The 12,650-nt window shown below is 51.4% G+C and overlaps 4 protein-coding genes and 1 non-coding gene across 5 annotated transcripts; 2 read left to right on the top strand and 3 right to left on the bottom strand.

The window, feature by feature from the left end:
* Positions 1–576: 576 nt before the first annotated feature.
* BDP81DRAFT_393049 (P-loop containing nucleoside triphosphate hydrolase protein) lies at positions 577–3,107 on the top strand (the record flags this gene model as incomplete). The annotated part of the gene is made up of 6 exons (XM_060587791.1): positions 577–1,849; positions 1,902–2,012; positions 2,077–2,232; positions 2,294–2,359; positions 2,415–2,681; positions 2,758–3,107. The coding sequence occupies 6 exons, from the start codon at positions 577–579 to the stop codon at positions 3,105–3,107; spliced, it is 2,223 nt and encodes a 740-aa protein (XP_060447067.1).
* A 294-nt stretch (positions 3,108–3,401) lies between these two features.
* BDP81DRAFT_315714 (uncharacterized protein) lies at positions 3,402–4,352 on the bottom strand (the record flags this gene model as incomplete). Its single annotated transcript, XM_060584106.1, has 1 exon — positions 3,402–4,352. The coding sequence occupies one exon, from the start codon at positions 4,350–4,352 to the stop codon at positions 3,402–3,404; it is 951 nt and encodes a 316-aa protein (XP_060447066.1).
* A 5,132-nt stretch (positions 4,353–9,484) lies between these two features.
* BDP81DRAFT_t134 lies at positions 9,485–9,580 on the top strand. The gene has a single exon. It is a non-coding gene; the product is annotated as a tRNA-Arg (tRNA).
* Positions 9,503–10,835, bottom strand: BDP81DRAFT_425020 (enoyl-CoA hydratase/isomerase). The gene has a single exon (XM_060590181.1). The coding sequence runs from the start codon at positions 10,748–10,750 to the stop codon at positions 9,776–9,778; it is 975 nt and encodes a 324-aa protein (XP_060447065.1). The 5' UTR covers positions 10,751–10,835; the 3' UTR covers positions 9,503–9,775.
* Positions 10,836–11,223: 388 nt separating this feature from the next.
* On the bottom strand, positions 11,224–12,398 carry BDP81DRAFT_425019 (uncharacterized protein). Its single transcript, XM_060590180.1, has one exon. It carries the CDS (start codon positions 12,280–12,282, stop codon positions 11,479–11,481), a length of 804 nt encoding a protein of 267 aa, XP_060447064.1. The 5' UTR covers positions 12,283–12,398; the 3' UTR covers positions 11,224–11,478.
* Between the last annotated feature and the right edge of the window lie 252 nt (positions 12,399–12,650).

The raw sequence follows: 12,650 nt of genomic DNA, 5'->3' as shown, positions 1-12,650 counted from the left end.
GATATCAGGGTTATAAAATGATCACTTCTGTGTACAGGTTTAAAGCTAGGCTAAGCGGCCTCAAATGAGAGAACTTGATAGTACCTTATGGTACCTCTAGTACATCACTTGGCAAGTCATCTAAAGCTTTCGAAAAGGACCCCCCGCACGATATGTTGTGATTCGGACATACAAGTCAGCCTCAAATCTGCCTTGATGAGACATGTTCTAGTGGTATGCAGACGAGAACTAGCGCTTATCCATCTGCACCATTTCTTGGGGTATTCCCTCCACCACACGAACGATTGGCTGCCATGTCCGAGTGTCTGCTTATCCTGTCTAGATGGCGTCTCACAGCCCTACAACTCTAGCAATTTTGGTGACCAGTCAAATGCATGCTGACAGGCAGCAGTCGGCTCGAGCTAGAACATCAATGCACGGTTTTTGGAGGTTCTTGGCCTACTTTATCTCGTCTTGTACGGCACCTTCAGCGAGTCGACCATTTCTCCTGTAACTCTCGTCACTAACTGTTCCTCTTCTCTGAATACCGAGACTCGGAACCCTTCCTAGGCTCGCCGGAAGATTTCTTGAATCAGGATGTCTGCCGAATCCACGATCGATGATGCGCTGAAGGGCGACGATGACTTCTCGGTCATCGAACGCTTGGCCGATGCCATTCGCATCGAGGAAGACATTCAGATCAGCCAGGAGAACCGCAAGGAAGTCATCCAGGATCTCTATGAAGGCCCAAAGAAGTGCCAATGTTGCATCAACTGGATGGACGAATGCCCACACGGGGTCGATCTGACCGAAGTCGATAAAGATGACGATGAAGACAGCGGCAGCCCTCTGGTCATTCGACGCCGAGTAAACGCCGGCCGCATTGGCACGATCATATCTATTCACTCGATCGAGATTCGACATGCGGCCACCCGCAAAGTTCTGATCGATGTTTTTCAACCCTACGACAACATCGTCCACCGAGTCAAGTACCTCACATTCTTGGCCCCCTTCCACCAGTTCTTCTGGCGCTGGGAGCGCTTCGAGAAGGCCGTCGCGGAGGAGAAGGACGATACTGTGAAGAAAATACTGGCTATTTTGAGGGAATTGGTCAAGCGCGAGTTGGCAGGGGCGTTTGCCGTGAACAAGGAGCTCGTTAGCCACGGGGTCATCACCTTCAGCTACCTCTGGATCTTGTTCGCGCCCGGGGAGCTGATCTACTCGGCCGACGACAGTCACAACCGATTCTACGTCCTTCGATCATGCTCCTCGAGAGACATCGCAACAGAACTAAGTCTCTCCTATATTGCCTGGGGTTACCCAGCGATGCGGTTCGGGACGGTCCACGAAGACATCTCCATCGAAAATTTCCTAGGGTCTCGCCCAATTGACAGTCTACCTGCCTTCCCCGCCAAGTATCTCCGCGACTTCTCAGGAATGCAAGCAAAGCTTGTAGAACGAGGCCGCAAATACGCGAACCTGGCTGGTACACATTACAAGGCATACCATCCCACAGGGCAGGATCAGAAAACTGAGCTTCGGGTGATGATCGATCCTAGTCACAGAAGAGTATACCTCTCAGCATATATCCGCGATAAAAGTGACGAGATGCTTGAGCTACTTTTTAGCCAGTACACCGACCTCATCAACCAATCCCCGGTGGATTCACCTCCCCCGAATGGCATACACGTCCCTTTGGATGAGTACATTGACGAGTGGGACGAAAGACCAAGAGGCGGTCGTCGACCTCTCCGAGGCCCCATGCCTCGACGGGCTTCCCCGTATTACGTGCCACCTGTCGTGCCCAGACGAAGATCCCCGGCTGTAGTCGAGACTTTCCGAAGACGTCGGAGCATCTCTCCGGAATTCAGTAAGGCAGAGACCCCTGTGTGCCAAAGGACATCAATTAACGCACCTTTCAGGAAGACGTGATGAGAATATCGAGGAGAACTCCAGAAAGTATCTGACAGAGTTCCATCTACAGCTCACAGACCCCGAGGTTGATGGATTTGATCTTAAGGAGAAGGTTTGGAGTAAGTCTCCGACAGAACAACGCACCGCCTAAATGTTGAAACCATTTCTAACCCTTCGGAATAGGAAGCTTTGAAGTAGACCGAATCCACGACATCGAATGGAACACGAAGCCCTTTGAGAGTCTGGTGTTGCCGGAGGGATACAAGGATTTGATTCTGGCTTTCGTTGAGAGTCAGGTCAAGGAAAAGGTTGCATTTGATGACGTAATCAACGGTAAAGGTCAGTTTAGGAGAAAATCGGTGCATGTATGTGTTAATGGCATAGTGCTAACATTTCGTAGGTGGTGGGCTCGTAGCCTTGCTTGCCGGAGATCCAGGCGTGGGCAAGACTCTCACTGCCGAGTCAGGTACGATTTAATCTGACTATATAGCAACTGAACACGAAGCTGACCTCCGTAACAGTTGCCGAGAAAATCCAAGCTCCCCTGTTCAAGATGGAGTTGGGAGACTACCACGAGGACGATCGCGACAACGACGTTAACCTAGTTCGCTATGATGACAGGAATCGATCCTTGAGTCCCCGTCCCCGAGACCCAGAGCGTCCAATGAGCTTCACAACTGCATTCGAACTTGCTGCTCGCTGGGGAGCCGTTCTTCTGATTGACGAATGCGACATGTACTTGGAGAAGCGCAGTGACGCTTCATCGAAACGGAACAAGATGGTCTCTCGTAAGTAGCTCTGCCATAAGAGTCGCCCTCTTCCCTTCTCTTTCTACTCACCTGACTGATACTAAACTTCGTGCAGGCTTCCTGAAAGAACTGGAGTACTATCCGTCGCTCCTCTTCCTCACTACGAACCGCGAGCGATCCCTTGACCCTGCCATCTACTCCCGTGTCCATCTCAATATCAACTACCCCGCATTGGACGAACCTTCCCGTTTGAAGATTTGGCAGACGTTCTTGGAGAAAAACAACTCAACCATATCAAGGAGTGAGTTTGGATCCCTGTCTAGGATCAATGTGAATGGCCGCCGTATTCGAAACATTGTGAAGACGGCTGGCATCATGGCAAAGAAAGACGGGAGAGCGGTAAACTTTGATGACGTAAGGAAAGTCATGAAGATCACCGAGGGAATCGAAATTGAAGACTTCTAGCGACCTTGATTGATGAGAATGCGGGGGTTTGCTGCTTTGTGCCATCTGTCTTGTGAACAAATTGGACCTTGCTTTCGCTACGACGTTGAATAATAAATGTACTTCAGGTTTGCACGTTCAAGTGTACGTCGTGGATGTTAAGCGGAATGCGAATGAATATGGAATGAAGTCTCAAGCTTGTACAGGATGAAGCAAATAAAGAGCTATACATGTGAATGGAATATTTCTCTGCTCCAGTGAGGTTCTGGTGCCTCTGTAGAAAAGGCCATATCAACGTTGTTGACGGCCCGGTCCTCAGGTGAAGTGCGCATCGATGGTCTTCTTCATGTCCTGAGCAATCAGCTTGTGTCCAGCAGTCGTTGGTTGAATAAAGTTCATCCAGAAGTATTCGTTGGCGTGTCCGTCAATCATGCAGTCCGTCCACTGAGCCGTCTCATCTCCATCACAGAAAAGGTTCAGGGGCTTCGGGAAACCATATGCCTTAGGGTTCGCCAAAATTTGAATCATGAAGCTAAACACGTCATAGTAGATGACTTTCTTGCCGAATTGCCCAAAGCTCTTCTGTATAGCCGAGTTTGCTTGCTGGATTACCTGGCCCCAGGTCTTGACGCAGTCGGCATTGGTACCGCAGAGATATTTGGGCGTCACCGGGGCAAGATGCTTCGGGTAGATATTGGCAACCATGACGTACGGTGCCCCCTTGTCGATGAGGGTCTTAACCTGCGCCGTGATCTTGGCTACCGCGTCGTTTGCGAACTGCACGTTCTTTGGATCCCCCAGCCAAAAGGCGTCGGTATGCATGCTAAGGTCATTCTCGCCGAACCAGAGGAACTGCAGAGAGGAGCGAATACCCGGGGCGCCTCGACCGGTGTAGTTGGAAACTTGTCCAATCATGTCTGTCGCCCCAGCCTTAGACTTGGTGTACGTGTTGTCAAAGGTCGCCCCAAAATCGCCTCCGCCGCAGCAACCGCCGAATGCATAGTCCGTCAGCGGAACTCGGAGGAGATCGGAGAGGTAGGACACGGCGACCGGGCCGTTTATCCATGTTCCGAAGCCGTAGACATTGGCTGGATCACCAGTGATCCCGTGCGCGAAAGAGCCGTTGCCGTTGTCGCTGAGTTCATCGCCGTAAGCTACGAGGTTGTTGAACGGGTAGGTTGCCCGACCTGCCAAAGAAGTGTCCCTAGTCACGCGCGCTGCGATGAGAGGGAGGATTAAAGCGATGAATCCCGCGCTGTGAAACATTTTGAAGTGCAAATGAGTGTGAATTTGAAAAGAATATCAATAGTGATCAAGAGAAGGTCATGAAAAATGAAGCTCTGAAGAATTCAGGTTTAAGTCAATCGGACGGAAAGTGGGAAGTTTGAAGATATTATAGATGAGCTCAGGAGCTGAGGCAATGTTTTGGTGCTCAAACAACGGCATCCCTTGTTCCTTGAGGATCTCTTGAATTTACAGTCTCATTTCTTTTCCGGGTCTGTGGCGGCGATGGCGTTGTTCGATGTCGCGCCAACGTGGCTGGTCGCATTGACTGTTCCTTCAAGGAGTGAGTCGGCCACAACCGTCCCTTTGCGCATTCAAATGGCATTGAAATGATCCAGACGAAGGATGAATAATTTAGATGCCTAGAACTTTTCATCCTACTTCCTATGCTACCCCACGTAACTTTTCGATGATGATCCATCCTGGTGTCATCAACGACCATAGATAGAAACTGTCGGAACAGCAAGGCTGATAAAGAGCAATGGGCAGGTATCGTGGGCTGGCTGGCGCCTGCCCTGGGCGAAGTGGGACAACTGGCTTAGTCACCACGGCCGGTTAAGGTGGGGCAACCACCCAGGCCGTCACCACCTACTTCGACTGACCCCTACCCACAATGTAAATGTTGTTGTTGTTGTTCTATTTAACGCCATGGCGGCAAGGGCGCAGCCGCCCTTGCGGCAGACTTCCCGGAGGCTATGTGGCGTGAAGGGTCGCAGGCTCCAGCTATATACTATATAGTACACGCCGTATCCTGACGTCCTCCGAATCTTGCTCGTGAGCTACTATGTGTTCTATCCATCCCTAGTTCCCACTGGTGCCCTAGTTCCGTTATAACCATCTGGTTTCTTAATAGAGGTAGTTTGTCGTTTGGAGGATAGGTTATGACCTATCTCCTAGTACCGCGGGCAGATCTTCTGGAAGAAGTCTGTCACGCAGAGGAAGGCCTGGAAGCCTTCAGAGTCAGTGATTAGCCCCTTGAAGTAGCGATCGAGGGACCCTATAGGTCCTACGGGCTCCTGGCGGCTGTAGGGGTAGAGGGTGGGCCACTGTTGCCTCCTCAGTAGGGTCTTTCGGCAGTAGACTAGATGGTCTGCCTCCTTAACCCATCCACAGGAGCAGGTGAGTAGTGCTTCTGTGTGGTTAAAGCGTTGGTGATATTGTTTAAAGTCCCCGTGGCCTGACCGTGCCGCGAGGAGGTGATGAAGGGCAGCCCTAGGGAGGCCAAGTTCAGGAGGGCAAGCAAGGGTAGCCTTGAGCCCTAGTTGGGTATAGCGGGGAGTTGCCTCTTGTTTCCACCATCGTCTATATTGGCGTCTTGGCCGCTCTTTAGCAAGCCACTTGATACCTGATAGAGTAGCTAGTTGGCCCCTAAGGACTGGTAGAGTTGTTCCCTCCTTAGCTAGGCTGTCTGCTTCTTCGTTTCCTTTAATACCTTGGTGCCCAGGAGACCAATGGGTTTGTATATCGTGTATCCTAGCTACCTCCTGGATCTCAAGGAAGGCCGCTTGTGAGGAGTCTGGGACCTTACCGCGAATCCCCTGAATAACGCTGGTATTGTCGATGCAGATGTGTATAGGCTGGCCTTGGGAGGTCTGAAGGGCCCGTCGGAGCCCAGCCCTCGCCCCCTCCGCCTCACCATCAAACACTTCTGCTAAGCCGAGACGGCCGCAGCCCTGGGCTATACGTTTATTGTTGCGGTAGATAACAAAGCCGAACCCTGTAGCCCCGTCAGGAGCTTTGGAGCCGTCTGAGTATACGACTGTATGCTGACCTGGCACAGTCTTTAGCCAGGCCTGGAAGATCCTAGCTGCTACTTCCTTCGTCTGTGTAACTATAGGGTCATAGGACCCTGGGAGGTATTGCGGCTGTAGGAGCGCTGGCCTTGGACACTTAGGTAAAAGGCCAGCTGTTCTTTGAAGCCTGGTCTGTTGCCGCCCTGACTGCAGCAGCCTTGGGACCAAGGGATGCTGTTGGTCAACCTTCTGCAGGCGTATAGCGAAGCGTAGTCGCGCTGCTTCGAGGGCTACCTCTGCTGTGGGAAGGCCAGCGTCTCGGATGAGGCTACTGGTCGGTGTGGTTCTCCAGACAGGCAGGATAGCCCTTGCTGCTGCTGTAATAACTTTGCTAAGTCTACGTGCCAGGCCCTTCTGTCCTGTACCAACTGTAGGTATCTGTAAAGCAGTGCTACTGCTAGTATTGGTGCCGCTGTTTAGGGCTGGTTTGGTTAGGCCCGCATACCAGGTCTCAACTCCATATAAGGCTGTTGGAAGGACACAGGCAATAACCGCTTGTCGTACTGCGGCTGCTGGGAGTCCCCCTTTGGTATTTGTTAGGTGCCGTAGGAACTGGGCTACCTTCTTTGCCGCTGCCACCTTAGTTTCGACATGGTGACGGAAGGTGAGTCTCTTGTCGAACCAGACTCCTAGCCATCGTACAGGCTTAGTTGAGGCCTTAATAGTTAGGCCCGTCGCCTGTATATCTGGTAGGTCTTTTGTCTGGTTATATTTCCTGCTGAAGTGGACTGCCTCACACTTAGCTGGGTCAAAAGCAACCTTGTTATCAGTGCCCTAGTTAAGGATATGAGTGATCTTTTGGCCTAGGGCTATAGCATTTCCTTCTAGCGACGGGCTAGTAGCTACTAACCCTATATCATCCGCATAGCCAAACCGTCGGCTAGGATATCCGCTAAATATAGTAAAAACCCACAATGTAAATAGGAAGTAACAATAACAACAACAGCAATTATCACGGACGTCGACGTGATTGTTGCCGAAGATACACCCTCATGAGGAAATGTATCACGCCTGTGATACCAACAGACACAACTCGAGCCTTGGAAAAGATCATAGGCTTCAGCAAACACTGTGTCCCGATGCGCAACTTCTGCAATCCCTTGGATGACTGAGAAGTAAAGTCAGACTTAGCCAATCAAACTCGAACGTCGCAATGACGCTCTCACTGGCATACACTCGGGTTTAAAATTTTGAACGTCCAGTACCAAGAAACCCGAGCAGAAAAGGACTTTGGTAGACTGATATTAGTTGCCGCGTAGACCCTCCGGCAGAACGAACTACCAATAGATCGTCTCGATGAGATTGATAAGCTAAGCAAGTCGCATCGGGGCTAAACAAACAGGCCACACACAAAACATTGCATGATGTTCCCCTCACCAACATTTAGAGATCCCCGACTCTCGGAGTTGATGCATGACGACAATTGGGCACACTCTTTTCTTCTGACTTGAGACTTCTCCAGCAGAGATCTCACGTAATGGCATCGACAACAGTGCTCCGAGATGTCTCACCCATCCAATTAGACCAGCTAATCGAACTCGCGTGCCGGATTTGGGTCGATGACCCGGCTTTCTCAATGCTGTTCACCAAGCGTCACGATGACAAAATTGAGAATGTTCGTGTGATATGGCGACTCATTCTCAAGTATGAGATGGCGAAAGCCGGTACCGTGATAAATGTTGCTAGAGATGTTTCCGAGACTGGAAAGGGCCGATATGTTGGCCTCGGCATATGGCAACGTCATGGAATTACCGAGAATGCAAAGTCGTGGCAGGTCAATAGCCTACGAAAACGTCAGTCTCAACTCAATTATATCAGCATTATTAGATTTACTAATTTGTGCTTGCATGATTCATGATGCTACAGGTGGTCTTGGAATACTGGTATCGGCTCCTAGTCGGATCTTTGCCTGCCAATAAGGTCAGAGAGTTTGGCCGAAGCCTATTGGTACGCCCTGGTCAGAGACCCGGGTGCCTTTGAGAAGTTCGAGCGTGTGACGCGCTACTATGAGGCTCACTCTCTGCAAAGATAGCGAGCCCGAGATCCCGCGCCTCACAACTCTCTCACACACCCACCGACGCCTTGAGGCCCCGGCCTTACCACACCCCTCTCTCTTCCTTCCTCCTTTATCTTCTATATAAGAAAATATAAGAAAACAGAAAAATGCTCGCGTAGGCAAATATGCCTCCGAGGGCCGGTTACTTGTTGCGGCAACGCCGTCTGTGGACGGCGTAGGGCTGCTAGAGACCCATTCGCTTCTGCCGAGTCAGGGACCCCCTGCTGGCGTGCTTTTTGGAACTGAACGGACCCTGGGGATTAGATACTAAACTCCACTGCTCTAGGCACGAGAAGAAAAGTGTACATTATAGACTGCCTGACTTGTCGTACGCTATAATGGCGGCACGGCACATCATATGCCCAAAGGGCGCTCTGGTTGATCGGAGCTTAGTTACATAGATAGCTGGGCACCTGTCCCTGATGATGTAAAACACCACTACTACTACTACTACTAAGGTCAGAGAGTTAATGGGTCAGCTGAACAAAGCCCAGAGCATGTATCCAACTGAGCGATGGCGTCTTTGTTGGCTTGGTGTATCTCCAGGCGCTCGAGGTCGCGGTATTGGAAGGGAATTGATTCAATGGGGCCTGGACCGTAGCGAAGAGGAAGCTGTGCCTACGGTTCTTGAGGCTAGTAACGCCGGGGCTATTCTGTATAGAAAGTACGGCTTCAAGGAAATTGGGAGACAGACTTTTGACGACGGCAAGCACACACAGCCCATCATGCTTAGAGAGGCAGTCGGGACGAGTTCCTCGGACTAGGCAGTAATTCTATGCGAATTGATGTTTATCCAAGTCGAAATGCTGGACGGTTTCACTTGAGATGTGTCTACTGCGGAACTCAACGCAAAAATTGGTAAAGAATTGTCAGGCCCATCCCAGTACACTCGTTACAACGATTGTCACACTATGCCTATGAAACAATATGGTCTTACACAAGCATGACTAAGTTTGCCAAGGATATGCCAGTATAAAGGGTCTTCCACTCACTATAGTTATAGATAGTCGGGATATTCCCATAGCCACTCGTTCTTCATACTCATCAATACATCCCATTGACCCCCTACCTGATAATCGCTGCCCAACAAGAATGATGGAATACGAAGAGTCAGGTACTTTATGTTCTGAGGCTCAAGTGGTGGTGGGGCTGTGGGGTGGCGATGCTCAAAATCGTGAAGTCGGTAAAACCTAGGTCCATTTGGAGCTCCGAATCAACAACTCCACAGGAGCTCGATCTCAGCATCAGTTTAAATCGTGGATATCGGCCGGCTGGCGCAATGGTAGCGCATCAGACTTCTATCATCTCATTCATGAGTTGTGGTCATCTGGGGGTTGTGGGTTCGAGCCCTACGTTGGTCATTCTTTTGCACTTGGAAGCGAGTGGTCAAGATTTTTTAGTATGTCATGCAGAGTTGCAAACATCGAGATCATCAAACAGAATTTTCTCATCAAGTGGGCCCCGGCGGTCCCGGATGGGGTGATTCCACAGAGTGAACCGGGGCGGAGCCGTCTTTACGGCCAAACATATCCGGCCCCGGCCAGTTATCCAGGTCTTCAAATCTGCCGTTGCGGCTTGCGTTTCTCCGTGAAGGATGCAATGCCTTCTCGGGCATCAGCACTCCTCGCATGAAGCGCCATGATTCGTGCGGCCCAGCTTACCGCATCCTCATAACCATCACCTCCTCTACCATCAGTATCGTCACCCTTGATGCCGAGCTGTGTCCAAAAACCCCATTTACCGAGGGCCATCGGCTGACCCGCTGACCCCGCAAGTCTCTCCACCACCTCCGAAACACGACCCTCGAAGGCGGCGGCCGCCGTGTCCGTGGACTCCGCATGCTCAGGCGTCGGTACTACATCGACGGCACTCCGCATCTCGTCAGCGGTGACCGCTTCGGCGGTGAGAAGAAGTCGGTACGCTTGGCCCGGTGGTAGGTGCCGGGATACCGCCGTTACGGGACTCGTGCACGGTAACCCTATGCTAGCGCCGGGCAGCTGGAACTTGGTGGTGGATAGGGCGATGGGGTAATCTGTCGACAGCGCGAGCTGCAGCCCGGCGGCCGTCGCGAGGCCATGAATGGGACAGATGACGGGCGCCGGGCTCTGGCGAATGAGAGACATGACTTCGGCGCAGAGGGCAAACGTGCGCTTCACCTCGACACGCGAGAGCGAGGCGAGTTGTTTGAGGTCGTGGCCCGAGGAAAAGACTGGTCCCGGGCTGCTGCGGAGGACGAGTACGTTCGGTAGCCCGGCTCGCTCTCGGTTCCATTCTGCGGCATCGACGAGCCAGCTGTACCCTGACGAGCACCTGTCCCCCGAGTCAGACGCGGAGCTTGCCTTTTCGAGCTCCCGCAAGATCGAGGGTCTGAAGGGAGGAAGCGTTAGAACTCTGCCGGATGATGGTGACGTAAGGTGCGCGAGGAGCTGCGTGCGGAGATCTTCGAGTAGCTCCAGACTCAGGGCGTTACGCCTTGCTGGGTTTCGAAGATGGATGTATGCGGCTTTCGCCGGAAGCTTTGGGAGCTGCATTGGAGATTATAGCCTCTAAAGTCAGCATCAGGCGATAGGGTACATGTAGGTAGAAAAAGTAGGAGAGTTGTCGGATTGGAAGTCCAATTCGGCCGCGAGTAGGGGCAGAGCATGGGCCACCTCGAGGGGGTACACTTAGACCTCGACTACCCACCCAACCTCCGGTTGGAATCTCCCTTCTACTCCTTACGCAGAATCAATCAATACAGAGATATTGATACTTCGTCACCCCCAGGACCCTACGGTTCGAACCAAATTCCCTGTGAAAGGAATACCAACAAGAGTTGATGGATGCAAAGCAATTGCCAATGTGACATGTGTTAGTTAGCGTTCCTGTAATACGGGGTCTAGCCAATCCAGCTTGATGGAATACGACTAGGTACGAGTAGAAACCCGTTTACCCCGACAGAGTTTAGACTCTCGCTCCCTCCACAGGTGGGTGGCATTTCACTTCCACCCGCCTCAAAAACAGTGCATGTCTTTATGAGCAGTTTTTCTAGTTGCCATCTTCTCCGCTACAACTGAAATCAACTCAATTGTAAGCTTATGTATCCATAGATCGACCGTCGGCCCTTTACGGCCAAAGAGGCCCAGTTGAACTGGTTGCTTGGCAAGATCGCCTGTGCTCTGGCTGGGCCGAGTCTTGGCTTTTCTGCCTCCCAATCCACGTGTTAATGGCCCGAATACCTCGTGCAGAGGAGAAATTCCAAACAAATAAATGCAACTCATTAATCGTAGTCTGCTTTGACTTCTTGTGATTTTTGGCGTATTTCCAACTTCAACTCCTCTAGAACCGTCTGGGGTATCATGTGGTGTATCACAGTCCCTTTTCTCTTCGGGTCCGGAAACTCATGTCGAAGATCCAGTTCGGGTGGTTCGAAAGGGTCTTCATAAAATACCCCTCCAAGTCTCTGAATGACCCTGCACCTCTCTTCCATATCGCTGGCGTTCTTGATTCGACCAAGTCCCATCTTCAGACCGTCCTCCTCGAAGGTCCGGAGAACCCAGACGCCCCCCGTTGCTGGATACCCGGCAATGACATGATCGCTTCTTCGAGACGTTATCGGGTAGTCGCCAAAGTTTGAATAATCTTCCAGTTCGTGGGGGTATTCGCTTTCAAAACACACTGCACCAAGCATGCGCATCCTCTGGCAGTGCGCATCTTCTTCCGCCTGGTCCTCTGATCTCAACGTAGGTTCGAAACGGTCGAGGCGAAGGAACTCGAGGTCCACGCCGAGGCAGTCGTTCAGAAAAAAAATTCCGCCATGACTTGGCCATCCTCGTACCACAGTGCCAGATCTTAGCCCGAACGAGGTTCTGTACTTCTGTTCAGGTGTTGTTTCGTCCTTGTAGCCGCGGCAGTAGGAACAGCGAGAACAACTGCCGCCATCGTCGTCATCATAGCCCTCTGAAGATGGTATGATCGTCATAATTCGGTAGTACTCGACAGCCCGGGCTACGAACCTGACGGTAACGTAGAAGTAAGAGGCGATTAATAAGGAGTACAGTACACCTGTTTGGATATGTGGCATCTCAACTCTAACTTACGACGGTTTGAGCAATATTTGTAGAGGGGCAGTAAGGACATTCAAGGTCATTTCTGGCGGATGGCTGGCCGCAGGTTATCTCGGGAAATTGAAACTTTAATCATGAGGGCGAGTCGGTCACTCCCCTGGTTTTCTAGAAAAACGCCGACTGATGCCTGTTTCGCCGAGTTATGCAGTCAACACCCGCCTGGCTGGCTGTCTGGATGGGTCGCGCTAGGAGATTACTTATGCTTGGTCTAGGAGCATGGTATGGACTGTTGGTTGCTGCCTTAGTCATTTGAACTACCCGACAACAATGACAAGAATGTCGCAGTAGTAGTTGCTTTGATAAAAATAGAGCTTGGTCATTGTAT

This window comes from Colletotrichum phormii (genome assembly GCF_030913505.1).
Source record: "Colletotrichum phormii strain CBS 102054 chromosome Unknown BDP81scaffold_7, whole genome shotgun sequence".
In the NCBI taxonomy this organism is placed as follows: domain Eukaryota; kingdom Fungi; phylum Ascomycota; class Sordariomycetes; order Glomerellales; family Glomerellaceae; genus Colletotrichum; species Colletotrichum phormii.
Note: the sequence above shows the minus strand (reverse complement) of the source record. Positions and strands in the feature narration are given on the sequence as shown.

Coding starts and splice junctions, on each gene's coding strand:
- BDP81DRAFT_425020 (XM_060590181.1), bottom strand. CDS start 10,750: ATGCAGCTCCCAAAGCTTCCGGCGAAAGCCGCATACATCCATCTTCGA.
- BDP81DRAFT_425019 (XM_060590180.1), bottom strand. CDS start 12,282: ATGCCACATATCCAAACAGGTGTACTGTACTCCTTATTAATCGCCTCT.